The sequence below is a fragment of the Callithrix jacchus genome, chromosome 12 (assembly GCF_049354715.1).
Source record: "Callithrix jacchus isolate 240 chromosome 12, calJac240_pri, whole genome shotgun sequence".
In the NCBI taxonomy this organism is placed as follows: domain Eukaryota; kingdom Metazoa; phylum Chordata; class Mammalia; order Primates; family Cebidae; genus Callithrix; species Callithrix jacchus.
This window is the reverse complement of record NC_133513.1, coordinates 109,797,209-109,811,014: the sequence shown is the minus strand read 5'-3', so window position 1 is coordinate 109,811,014 and position 13,806 is coordinate 109,797,209. Positions and strand designations below refer to the sequence as shown.

At 42.1% G+C, this 13,806-nt stretch overlaps 2 protein-coding genes across 5 annotated transcripts in view; one reads left to right on the top strand and one right to left on the bottom strand.

The window, feature by feature from the left end:
- The window catches only part of ENO4 (enolase 4), a 47,017-nt gene that overhangs the window by 32,275 nt on the left and 936 nt on the right, over positions 1-13,806 (bottom strand). For 2 of the 3 annotated variants that reach the window (XM_078346606.1, XM_035269224.3), the window contains exons 2-7: positions 8,900-9,028; positions 7,981-8,171; positions 5,785-5,930; positions 3,651-3,820; positions 3,424-3,555; positions 1,907-1,960 (exon numbers count right to left, since the gene is read on the bottom strand). In XM_078346606.1, the coding sequence (XP_078202732.1) occupies positions 1,907-1,960; positions 3,424-3,555; positions 3,651-3,820; positions 5,785-5,930; positions 7,981-8,171; positions 8,900-9,028 (822 nt within the window). The remainder of the gene's footprint in view (positions 1-1,906; positions 1,961-3,423; positions 3,556-3,650; positions 3,821-5,784; positions 5,931-7,980; positions 8,172-8,899; positions 9,029-13,806) is intronic. The other variant, XM_009010341.5, reaches the window with a different exon arrangement.
- The window catches only part of HSPA12A (heat shock protein family A (Hsp70) member 12A), a 183,374-nt gene continuing 183,201 nt past the window's right edge, over positions 13,634-13,806 (top strand). Inside the window, exon 1 of one of the 2 annotated variants that reach the window (XM_035269214.3) lies at positions 13,634-13,721. The gene's annotated coding sequence lies outside the window, so the exon portion shown is untranslated. Of the gene's footprint in view, positions 13,799-13,806 lie in introns of both variants that reach the window. The other variant, XM_078346604.1, reaches the window with a different exon arrangement.

Here is a 13,806-nt window from a genome sequence, read left to right as displayed (position 1 = left end):
GAGCCACTGCGCCTGGCCTATAAATTTTTTAAAAAAGGCTGGAAGGCCACACTCAATTTTTTATGGTGGTTATCTCTAGAGAAGGGACTGTACTGAGGGTGGTAGTCTGTAGGAGGCTGTTGTGGGCAGGTAGCTCTATCAGTATTTGAATTTTCATAAGAACATTCATGAGCTACTTGTGTAATCAAGAAGTAAATGAAACATTTAAAAGATAAAATGTCAGGAAAGATTTTAGAATTCAAGAAATTTTTTTTTTTTTTGAGATGGAGTTTCACTTATTGCCCGAGCTGGATTGCAATTGCATGATCTTGGCTCACTGCAACCTCTGCCTTCTGGGTTCAGGCAGTTCTCCTGCCTCAGCCTCCCGAGTAGCTGGAATCACAGATGCCTGCCACAACACTTGGGTAAGTTTTGTTGTTGTTGTTGTACTTTTAGTAGAGATGGGGTTTCACCATGTTGGCTAGGCTGGTATCAAATTCCTGACCTCAGGTAATCCACCCACCTCGGCCACCCAAAGTGTTGGGATTACAGGCGTGAGCCATTGTGCCCAGCTGTAAAACTTTAAAAATACATTTAGATGGATGAATTATAGAATGCTCAAATATCCTGAGCACTCTGGGTTTCCTTCACCTGCTCTGACACAACCAACGCCAGGTGTGGCTCCTGATGCAGCGTGTTCCACGTTAAACTCCTTTACTCTTCACAGTCACCCTCATTTTATAAAGAGGAACCCAAGGCAGAGAGACTAAGGAATTGGCCCAAGGTCACAGAGTTATAAATGGCAAAGCAGAATGCAATGTCAGGGCTAACTTGTCCACGTCTGAGTCTCTACAGACTGGTTCACCCAGAAAAGAAGCTGGCCTCCTGAAAAGCACCATGGAAACCGGCTCCAGCCTGGAATTGCTTGAAGCAATTCGGATCAACTGCAGGGATTGGGCCCTAACCAGCCAGCCCCCATCAAAGCAGGGGAGGTTCCTGTGCCCCCTGCCTGTAGTCACACTCTGTGCTGGTGAGAGAGAGAACCAGAATTCCTCCATGTTACACTGCTATCATATCCCAACCCCATCCTACTGGGTCCTCAGTCTACCGCTTCCTAATCATGCAGCTTAAAAGCCTCAGGCTAAATACAGTGTGGGATCCTGGATTGGATCCTAGAACAGAAAAATGACATTAGTGGAAAAATCAGTGAAAGTTGAGTCAAGTGTGGAGTTATTAGTATTATACCATTTTGGTTTCTTAGTTTTGACAAATGTACCATGTAATGTATTATTTACATTGGGGGAAACTGGGTGAGGGGTATTCAGGAACTCTCTGTACTATCTTTGCAAATTTTCTGTAAATGTAATATTCCAAAATAAAAGTGTGTGTGTGTGTGTGTGTGTGTGTGCGCGCGCGCGCGCACGTGCGCACAAAGCCCCACAGACAAGGATTTGGTTCCTTTCCTAGCCTCAACCCTGCCATATCACTGGCACTGTCCTATTTAAAACATATTGGGACAACTGGTGACTCAAACATCCGCCTCTGTGACTATCCACAAGACAGCTGCTCTGCAAGCGGCCCTTGTTTGCTCAACACCAGGAATCTAATGCAGGCACAAGAGTCTAGGCCTTCATTCCCTCAAGCTTCCTCTCATGTCCTGGGGGCCACATCCTTTCTTTCTTAGTAAATCCTAAGGGATGCAGAACCAATTGCCTCAGACATTGAAATGAGATTGTTAAGTAACATTAGAGACTGGACCCACAGCCACTGAGGAGATGGATGCATGTGGCTCATGTGGGAAGCCCAAAGCCAATAAATACATTTTCCATATCAACCACAATTGATTTAATTCCAAATTAACTACAAATAGGATGCTAGAAGGTATCTAACTATCAGTAACTAGATACCACAGAATCTCTTTACGTACCATTTCAATTATTTTGTTGATATGTTTCTGAATTTCCATAAGCATCTCAACACCCTGTAAGCAGAGTAAACATGATCTTCCACAGTTGCAGGCTAGAACATTTAAGTATAAAAACTTAAAACACATGTGGCTATTTCTAACTCAGAGTATTTGAGGAGTCCCTGATTCGTGGATGGTGTGCTCTACAAAATCAGTAGATTAAATGCTAATCTTCAGACCCAGTTTTCATTGGGTTGAATGTGAATGAGAGGCTCTTCTCCCTCAGTAGCCTCTCTTCACCCTTCTTCTTCTTCTTCTTTTTTTTTTTTTTTTTGAGAAAGTCTCACTCTGTTGCCCAGGCTGGAGTGCACAGTGGTGTGATCTCAGCTTACTGCAATCTCCACTTCCTGGGTTCAAGCAATTCTCCTGCCTCTGTCTCCAAGTGGCTGGGATTACAGGTGTGCACCACCACGCTTAGCTAATTTTTGTATTTTTAGTAGAAACAGGGTTTCACCATGTTGGCTAGGCTGGTCTTGAACTCCTGACCTCAGGTGATCCTCCCATCATGTCCTCCCAAAATATTGGATTACAAGCATGAGCCACCATGCCTGGCCAACCTGGACAACTTTCTTACAATACATGTCACAGGTCACCAAGGTAGTCTGCATTAGAGTGGCTGAATCAGTATAAATCCACTGTCCCTTAAAAAGCAGAAACGTGTTGTGATGATGAGATCTGCATACGAAAACCCAATAAAGAATGGCACTCCTCATGTTCCGGTACACAAGCAGCTCAACAGGTACTAAAGGATGATAAGCCAGATATAAATCCTAGTTGTCTGCAATTGAAAACTGTAAGGCAATAATTATTTAAGAAATAATTCATCATAAAAAAACGATTTTTTAAAAACTGATTTCCACTAATTTAGATAAAATATCACTGAACTTATTGGAAGGCTTTCTGTACTTTTTGGGAAAACATCATGAACCTTTAGCCATCATGAAGATTTAAAGAGGCATATTGACTCTTTCAGGCTACTGAGGAGCAATATAGACCCTAGCACACCTCTCAGTGGTGAACATGCCACTTGAGATTTATTCACTCCAAGAATATGCACTCAAAGCCTCATAGGTTCCAGGCAGTCTGCTAGTCCTGGAGTTCTTAATTAACAGAGTGGGTTGCTAGAAGGTGCTGGCTTTCACTTGCTGCTGCCACAGGGCACAGTGCAGAGTAAATAAAGGTGCTCCAAATAACCTTCCAGCACCTTATAGGTGTGCAGTTTCTCACCTATGGCTTCTCTGTGAGTCACCAGCCTGAGTGAATGCTGTTATGAAACCAGACATCTAAGGTGGTCTTCATGCGCTCCCTTTTGTCTGAGGTCTTTTTCCCCACTTCTCTGACTTCCTAAAATATTTTTTTTCCTATTTTGTCTTTAATTCCCTCTCCCTTGGTGTCACAAGGGAGCTACACTAAAAGTTAATCGACAATAGAGTATTTTTTTTTTTTCAGAAAAGGTAATTTGAGATAATGTAAGGTACTTGTTTGGTTGTTAATTCAGGATGGGGTATACAAATCACTTCTTTCATTAAATTTAGCTTCCCAGATGATGACTTCCCACAGCTGACCAGAGATACCATCAGCAAAGGCATAGATAGCATTGTTGGCTGTTCCTGAAATAGGGGGGAAACAAGGGAAAATGAGAAACAGGGTTCATCCATATTGAGATACTCATGGCTCCTTTTAATGGGACTTCATAGATACTAACCTGATTGTGCTTCAGTAGAGCAATATTTAAGTACAGAGGATTATTAAGCAGCATGCCACAGGTTTTGGCAACAGCTAGTGACACAGCGCCTATGGCCATACTGCCACTGAGTACAGGTTCAACAGGTTCTGCAGGTGTAATAGGTTTTTCTGTAGCAGTATCCTTCCTCCCTGGAGGGATAAATATTGAGAGTAAGACTGTATTTCTAAATGCTTACAAATGGAATGGCCCAGGAAAAAGAAAGGATGAAAGCTGAGGCTGGGAAAAACAGATGCTCTACCTCAATCCCCAAGAAGTTTTCTGCTTGATTTTGCTTAAGATTCTCAAATAATCATTAGCCATGGATTTTGCCTGTTTAAGACATTTTAGGCTATTTGATATTAGTTCCTTCATCAATCATATGAGGTAAATATTTTTATTCTACATTTACATGTATGTTAACTGGGCCTTAGATAGGTTAAAAGACTTGCCTAATGTAACAGAAAGTAGAGAGAGGATTTGAGCTGTCTTTACATTTCAAATCTTTGTTTTTCTATATTTCACCATAGCTGCTGCATACTTAACTTTCTGTTGAACATCTCTTCATGCACATATCTAACTTGGTACCTTTCTCACCAACCACAAACCAATGCCGTATTCTGTGTTGTTTATGATCTGCAGCAGTGCCTTTCAGATCCAAACATCGACCCAGATTCTCTACCCATCTTTCACTATAATATGTTCTCAGCCTCCCTGTCTCGTGAGGTCCAGACAGAGTTCATTGTACATCTCTCATGTTCCTCTTGTCCTTTCCTCCACAGCTGCCGATGTGGTTCAGGCCCCCAGTGGAGATAAGATATTTCAGCACCTCCTGCCTAATGAGTGCTTAGCAAATACCTGTCCCCTCCACTTCTTCCCTTCTCTTAAGCTCCAGGTTCAATCAGTCAAAAGCAACCACCAAATGAACATCCATGTTGGTCTCTACTTACAACTAAGTAGTGGTCATCACACCCTCCCAAGGGAAGATTGCTCAAAAAGTTATTTTGTCTTGGGCAAATCTCTTTACCTCTCTGGGCCTCAGCATCTGGATCTATGAAATAAGGTACCCTGTCTTCCCGGTGTCTTTGGTCCCTTCCTGGTTCTACTGCTTTCTTACTCAGTGGAACCTGCGTTAATTGGGTGTTTGGTTCGTGCCTGGCCTCATGCTAGATACGAGCAATGGCAAGTAGAATAAACATGATTCATCCCTTAAGGAGCATGTTCTAGTTCAGCAGACATATAAAACCCTGTTATTACACTAAGAGCAGCTCCAGAATGAATGTTCTGCAGGGGCTGAGGTTAGCAATCTGTTGGAAGGCATGAAGCGAGGGCAAATTGAAGTGATAATTTCTATTATTTGCTTTAAAATAGTTTTGTAAAGAAAATATTTATTTTACATAGGGCTAAGAAAAAGTTGGTTGTTCATATCAAAGGAATCAAAACTCTAAGATGTGCAGTGGCTTTTTGATTAGCTAATGGAAATTTTGAAGGGAGGTGAAAGGTCTCCCATGCCATCTCCTCCCACCCTACCCCTGACTAGGCACTGCTCAATGTATCTTATTTAATAATAAAATATTTCTCACCTTGAGAAATTGTTTTATTTTAGAAATAAAAACGGAGAGTTGGATGGGGCAAGATCTTTGAGTGGGGATGTGGCGTAAGATGGATTTGGCCATAGGCAAAACTGGATCTGTGGCAGAGACTCAGAAAGGCAGTCCAGGGCTGGGCACGGTGGCTCACGCCTGTAATCCCAGCACTTTGGGAGGCCGAAGTGAGTTGATCAGGAGGTCGAGAGATCGAGACCATCCTGGTCAACATGGTGAAACCCTGTCTCTACTAAAAATACAAAAAAAAATTAGCTGGGCATGGTGGCATGTGCCTGTAATCCCAGCTACTTGGGAGGCTGAGGCAGGAGAATTGCCTGAATCTAGGAGGCGGAGGTTGCGGTGAGCCGAGATTGCGCCATTGCACTCTAGCCTGGGTAACAAGAGCGGAACTCCATCTCAAAAAAAAAAAAAAAAAAAAGAAAAGAAAAGAAAGGCAGTCCAAGCTTCAGCCTTTCTTCCTTGCACATTTGTTACTAAGGGTTATGCAAGATGGTAAGTCACCAACCAACCTGGCTTTTGCCCCTTTTTTTTGGTAGGTGGAGGAGGTGGTGGCGGTGGTACTGGAGGTAGAGGTATAAGCACTGTTGAGTATTCCAGGCTCTTTTTCAGTTCTTTTCTCTCCTTATCTTCTTGTACTTTACTTGCAAAGAATTTCCTAAATGGCAAGAAAATATGGCTTTACAATGGGATATCTAGGAATATCACTCTGATTTTGGTCATGTTTTAGAGCTGACCCCAATATATTTCAATAAATAACTGCTTTTTAGCTACTTAAGAACAAACCAGCTTTAATTTTCAAGGCCAGAAAACAATGATGCTGTTATAAAACTGTGTTCAAGAACTGAAATTTATTTTGGCATGGAAATAAATATTTAAAGATTTCAGGTGCTCATTTTTAAATTATTTGAGCACTGAGTTTGCATTTTTAGAGCAAAACTTGAAGATGTAATTTTATTAAGGGTTACAGCATTTTATTTTTGTATCAATGACCATGAGGAAACAAATGTGTCAAGAACAGGGTGAAATATAGCATATTAATATAGAGAACTTCCTTTCTTTTTTTCTTGGCACTTAGGATGAATATTAAAAAACAACTTTTGGAAATCTCACTTAGATGCATTTATGTAAAATTTCAGCACCCCAGAATAAAAAGAAGAGGTAAAAACTTCTGTAGGCAAAAAAGCATGCAAATAAAAAACAAAGACATAGGAATCAGATTTGCATCAGATTTATTAATAATCCAGATGACAATGGGGCAATGCCTTTAAAGTATGAGAGAAATTTATTTCAACAGAGAATTCTATACCCAGCTAAAATATCAACCATGGGGGCAAAGTGTCATTATTCCCACACATACAATAACTAAGAAAATTTACATCCCATATACCCTTTCTCATCCTTACTTTTAATGGATATGATCCAGCAAATCATGAAATAAAAGAATGTGGGATCCAGAAATAGGAGAACAATGAAGTCTGTATGGCATCTCTGTAATTGGTCTACGGAAGAACCAGTCCAGACGGGTGGTTTGGGGAGGTAAAATGCCAGGGGGAAAAAAAAGGAGAATAATAAAATATAAGATGTGGCTGAGAGCTTGAGGAAAAAAAAAAACCTAAGAAAATGATAATAGCAGATTATCATTTTCTGCTAATGACAGCAGACAGAAAAAGCAGGAATAGAATAATAGCATTCAGAAACTCCAAGAAAACCAAAATCTATTCAAAGAAATTTCTTGGCCAGGTGCAGTGGCTCACACCTGTAATCCCAGCACTTTGGGAGGCTGAGGCAGGTGGATTGCTTAAGGCCAGGAGTTCTCGACCAGCCTGGCCAACATGCTGAAAACCCGTCTCTACTAAAAATACCAAAATTAGCTGGGCATAATGGTGCATGCCTGTAATCCCAGCTACTCAGAGGCTGAGGCAGGAGAATTGCTTGAACCTTGAAGGTGGAGACTGTGGTGAGCCGAGATCATGCCACTGCACTCCAGCCTGGGTGACAGAGGAAGACTCTATCTCAAAAGAAAAAAAAAAAAGAAAAGAAAACAGTTTATTTTACAAAGGTCATTATCTTACTTTGAAGCAAACTAAAATGTTGTATACAATTAAGTAAGGGATAAAGCTTAAGGAAAGAGAATCCAATTGACCTGCTATTGGCCAAGAGGCTGTGGCATTGGACCTGGAAAAATGGAAAAATTATTCTAACCTATTACTTAGCTGGGCAACGAAGAACATTTCCATAGCCCTCGTAAATGCTTCCTTGTTAGCATTGTAGAGTCAACCTATGGGCAAAGCATGGAAGACTCAGTTGTGGCTGGAGGACAGAATGTAAGTGTCAGCTGTTGTGACTAAATAAAAGGTTATGAGAAGCTCACGCGTAGCATGTGACAGAGTGGAGAGAGGAAAAGGGCATCCTCTGGATTCATAATCTGATTCTTTTCCTGAGAAACTTTTCACTAAGTCTTAAGAAAGCTCTGTACATGGAAAGAGACCAAAAAGCCCTATGTAGCATTACACAATAAGGTGTTAATCATAGGGTTTTCAGGAGAAAACAAATTTTATGCTAAATGTGGCTGCTTTCACATATGCTTTGTAAACTGACTTCCCAATTCTATAGATTTGACAGACCCATTTTATTGGCAGGGGAAATGGAAATACAGTGGACGTGTATTTGTACTTGACGTATATATTTCAAAGTGGAAGCTGTACCTGAGTAGTTGATCCACCTCTGCCTGGTCAAAGGGTGCGATGCCCTGGAGCTCGTGCGTGATGTTGCCGTTGACCCACTGCACGGCGGTGCTGACCGCACTGGCCCTCTCTGCCTCCTCCACCTCGGCCAGCTCGGGCAGAGTGTTCTCATGGACTTCAAAGTGAGTTGAGATCACCACAGAACATATGCTCTGAAAATCATATAAATGTGTTCCACTTGTTCCCTACCTCTCCCAGAAAGAGGAAATTAAATGAGCCCAGGTTTTAAATGCATGAAAATTTACCATCAATTTCAAGGGAAGTATGAGAATATATAATTTTCTTTGAGATATTTTTATAGCTGTTGAAACATTGTGGAACCCAGCTTCATAGAACACTTAAAATTCCCGTAGAAAAACCCTACATTGAACTTCATTTTTATCACTACCTCTCCAATAAACGACAAAATGCAGATTTAATCATTATTATTCTCCTACCAGAGACTATAGCAAAAATTATTTCTAACAAATATGTAGCAAAGTGAATTAAAATGAATTGTTAAAACTATTAAAGTAAATTATTTATTTAGGTCAATCTAACATCTATCAATAGGTAAATAGACTAATTTATAAACCTACACATAGATGTATAGAACCTATCACATGAGTCATGTCAGAGTTTAAAAACTATTTTTGCCTCATTCCTTTTATCCATGTTAAATCATCCTTGGGCTAGTATGTCATGTCCGTATCAAAGTTACACTTAAACACAATAAGCCCTCATGGTTGATTGTATAATTCATGCTTACATGACTATGCAATACACATATATTTCACAAACACTGGATTTCAAAACATTAATTTTCTACAGTTTATACAAGAGTTGCTAATAAATGCAGTGGGGCCAGGACATTAAGGAACACATTTAAACTGCTTCATACCTTGGGAAAGTTTTGAATTGTGCAGAATATTTCTACTTGCAGGGTTGGAAGCCCTAATCCATCCAGTACGTCTTTCCCCACAATTTTGCATATGGTGGGAGGCTTTGCAAGTTTCGAAAAGCAGTTTGCCTTCAACACACACAAAAGAACAAACATCATCTGGTTCAAGTTGGTGTTTGGAAAAAAAAAAAGTCACAATACCACATCTAAGTTATCTTCAAAAGGTCATTCACATTGACTGTAGTTTCTACCAAACCTCTCTATGAGTATTCTTCCTGATGTCAGGATTAGACTGGCAGTTCTCTGAGAACTGCCCTGCCCTCACATACTGAGATTTGGATTCACCCCACTCCCGAGTCTCTGGTACATGGGGCAATTTGGTTTATGTTGAACTCTCAACAGAAATTTGCATACATTTCTTAATTTAAAGGCCCTGTGTCACTATTTAGTAGGCCTTATAGTCAATTCAGTTGCCTAAGCTATCCCTCTTCTCTTTTTTTGAGACTGGGTCTTGCTGTGTCATCCAGGCTGGAGTGCAGTGGCACCATCATGGCTCACTGCAACCTCAACCACCCAGGCTCAAGAGATTCTTCCACCTCAGCCTCTGGAGTAGCTGGGACCACAGGCACATGCCCCCCCACACCTGGCTAATGTTTATTTATTTTTTGTAGACATGGGATCTTACTATACTGCTCAGGCTGGTCTCAAACTCCTGGCCTCAAGCAATCCTTCCACCTCAGCCTTCCAAAGTGCTGGGATTATAGGCATCGGCCACTGTGCCCAGTCCCCTTGTTTCAAGATACAGAAACCAACTGGTTTCTAGAACACCATGATGCATTTAAATTTAAGAAGCCTGCCATGAGCCGATTTTTATTCCTGTCAGTGAGGCATGTGATATTTTGATGGTGAAGACTTACGCAGTGGCTATATCCTACCATCAGCTCATGCACAGTCCCATGTATGAAACTATGGAAACTATGTATTCAAAGGGGCTTGTTGGGAACCTTAGTAATAGCAGTTTCACTGAGGCGGAAAGCAGAAGCCATTTGGAAGTGGTCTAAGAAAGAGACTGAAGAAAGAGAAGCCCACTCAAGAAAGAGTGGGTTTCAGCCCACTGAAGAAAGAGGTAGAAAGCCCACTCAAGGAGTCTGCATAAAAAGGTTCAGGACAGTGTTTCTGTGCAGAGAAAAAGGAGCTAGGAGAGACTGCAAGGAGGGAAGATGAAGGCACAACCTTATTGCTCTCTTGATTACTAGATAGTATTGGGCTTTGCTTTCATTTAGCAGACCAGGTCTCTGATCTTTCAGTTCAAAATCCAGTGACTTCGACCTAGACAACAGGTCATCTAATACCTACAGCGACACACCAGTTCAGAGGTGGGGCCCCAGAAGTATTAAGCAGGAGCTCATTTTCAAGCTATCCATGACTTTTCTTTTTTTTTGAGACGGAGTTTCGCTCTTTGTTACCCATGCTGGAGTGCAATGGCGCGATCTCGGCTCACTGCAACCTCCCCCTCCTGGGTTCAGGCAATTCTCCTGCCTCAGCCTCCTGAGTAGCTGGGATTATAGGCACGTGCCACCATGCCCGGCTAATTTTTTGTATTGTTAGTAAAGACAGGGTTTCACCATGTTGACCAGGATGGTCTCGATATCTTTTTTTTTTTTTTTTGGGATGGAGTTTCGCTGTTGTTACCCAGACTGGAGTGCAATGGCACGATCTCGGCTCACTGCAACCTCCACCTTCTGGGTTCAAGCAATTCTCCTGCCTCAGCCTCCCAAGTAGCTGGGACTACAGGCACGCACCACCATGCCCAGCTAATTTTTTATTTTTAGTAGAGATGGGGTTTCACTTTGTTGACCAGGATGGTCTCGATCTCTTGACCTCATGATCCACCCGCCTCGGCCTCCCAAAGTGCTGGGATTACAGGCGTGAGCCACTGCGTCTGGCCCTCCATGACTTACCTTTTTAAATGGTGGTTTGTATGTTACAGAGTAAGTGTCTAAATGAATTTAGAATCAGGCGAGGAAAAATGCTATTTAACTTACACTCTGTTTGTTATAGTGAGTTCAATTTAAGAAGCACCAAGCAGCTATAATGTGCCACATGTTGTGTTAGCAGAGGAAGGGAACTCACATTTTTGAAGTGCTTAATATGTGCTTTGAAAGAGTGACTATGTGTTCTTTATCACTATATCAAAAACCACAGGGCCTGACATATATAGGATTCTACAAATTAAATCTTATATAAATTAATAAATGTCAGTTACATCCCTGGCCACTATATATACATTGTACCATTACATTCACAACACAACTCTCTAATATGTGGTATCATCTCCATCCCACAGATGAGCAGACTGAGTTCCACAAAGATTAACTGTCCAAGATCACTTAGCCAATGTTTTCATTATCTACTACTTTGTAACAGACCTCCCCAAACCTTAGTGGTTTAAACCATTAACTTGCTCACGATCCTGTAATCTGGAAGGAGCTTCAACTGGGAAATTCTTTTGATGGGCTTGTTTGGAGTCCCTTATGCAGATGTAATCATCTGGAGGCTTGATGGAAACCAGCATATCCAAGCTGTTTTCATTCAATGTCCAGTGCCTCACTGGGATGGCTGGCATAGTGAGGGGCTGGCTGGGCATCTGTCTCTCTTACAGGATATTCTGAGAGGTCTCGTATCTGTCAGGATCTTTCTTTACACAATCTCTCTCTTTCCAGCAGGGTAACTGGGACATCCTCACAGCATGATGACTAGCTTCCAAGAGGACACGCTTCAATATGCCAGCACTTATCAACTAACTCTCTGTATCGTGCTTGCCAAGGTCCTATTGATCAAAGTAAGGATGTGGCCAAGTCCAGAGTCAGTGTGGGAGGGACTTACAAAAGAGTGTTCACACGAGGTCTAGTTCCTTGGAGGACCATCAGTGTAACTCTATCACAGTGAGGAAGTGGCAGAGCTAAGAATCAAAACCAGATCTGCCATATTCCCAATCCAAAACTCTTTCAATCATTAAGTTTTGTGATGATGGAATAAATTGTATTGTTATTGCCTGCAATGATCTTTACCATGTGTGAACTCTTCTAATATGTCTGTCTTAGTTTGTTCTCACATGCTATAGAGGACTGCCTGAGACTGAGTAATTTATAAAGGAAAGAGGTTTAATTGACCATGGCTCATGTGCGAAGTTCCATATAGCTGGGGAGGCCTTAGGAAACTTACAACCGTGGTGGAAGGAAAAGCAAAAACAGCCTTCTTCATGTGATGGCCAGAAGGAAAAGAGCAAAGTGAAGTCAAGGGGTGGGGGAGCCCCTTATAAAACCATCAGATCTCATGAGAACTCACTATCAAGAGAACAACATGAGGGTAACTACCCCCATAATTTAATTACCTTCCACAGGGTCCTTCCCCACAGGTTGTATGTGGGGATTACGAGAAGTACAATTCAAGATGAGATTTGGGTGGGGACAGAGCCAAACCACATCAGTGTCGCAGAGGGACAGATGAAATTATATTGGAGCTGAACGCTGGAGGAGGTATAATGTTTCAGCGGCAGTCAAGAGGTTGATGTGGAGAGCAGATACTTTGGGGAGAGGAAATAGGACAAGCAAAGAGGAGAAAGGTAGGAAACTTCTGGCTTTAGGAAAAAGTCAGTGATTTGGTGTTGAGAAGCAAGGCAGGGGAGTGGAAGATGTATCTGTTACCAGAGGCAGGGGCTGAGCACTGTGAACCACACACATGAAGGCCAGCAAGCAGGGGAAAGCCACAGGAGGTTTCTGTGGAAGAAAACTATGGTCAGACTTGCATGTTAGGACACTGCTCTAGCAGCACTCTGCAGGATGGGTTAGATAGAGGGAGAGACTAGGTGAGAGGAAACACGGCCAAAACTAGAGCAGTAAATAAAAGGAAAAGGAGGTTGCTTTTTTGCCTCTGCAATTCCTGAACATCTTTCAAAGTCCAAGCCAAAGGCTTCCTGGATACACAGCCTCCAAGGATCTTTTCCATCCCTGAATTCCTTTATTAGCATACAGAGATCTGTCCCGCAATCTGGCACACAGTCATCTATCACCATCTCTTTTGCTCCAATTATTTTATATATTAGTGACTTTTGTCCCAAACTAAGATATAAGTTCCCTGAGAGCTGTACAAACAAATATCCTGGCTGCCTAATAGAATGAGAAGATCATTATTATACTGGGGAACAAGAGTCCATGTTTGCTTTTTTTTTTTTTTTTTTTTTGAGACAGAATTTCACTCTTGTGGCCCAGGCTGGAGTGCAATGACACGATCTAGGCTCACCACCACCTCCGCCTCCCCGGTTCCAGCGATTCTCCTGCCTCAGCCTTCTGAGTAGCAGGAATTACAGGCATGCGCCACCATGCTCAGTGAATTTTGTATTTTTAGCAGAGACGAGTTTCTCTATGTTGGCCAGGCTGGTCTTAAACTCCTGACCTCAGGTGATCCACTTGCCTCGACCTCCCAAAGCGCTGGGATTACAAGCGTGAGCCACCGCACCCAGCTGGAATCATCATTTTTACCTCATCTTAGTGGTACTAAGGATTGAGTAAGTTATAGCATGCAGCACAAGGGGCTCAGTAAACCCCACCCACCCCCCCTTTTATAGGCCATGAATGAGGGGAAAAAATCATTCTCGGATCATCCTTTATATCAACTGCCTCAACACAACGTGGTTTTGCATCCTGACAGCACATCTGCTTCTTTATAGCCCTCATTCTGCCTGGTGTTCACATTGCCTCCTTGCTTTCCCTCGCCACAGTGCAAACTCCTAGAAGCCCCAACCACCCTTGACTTCCAGACGGTAAGTGTGGGTGACTACTTTTGGATCTGGAAGGGAGAAAACGCGTTTGCTTCAACTGCTCACTGCTTAAGGTTAAGGTATGTGC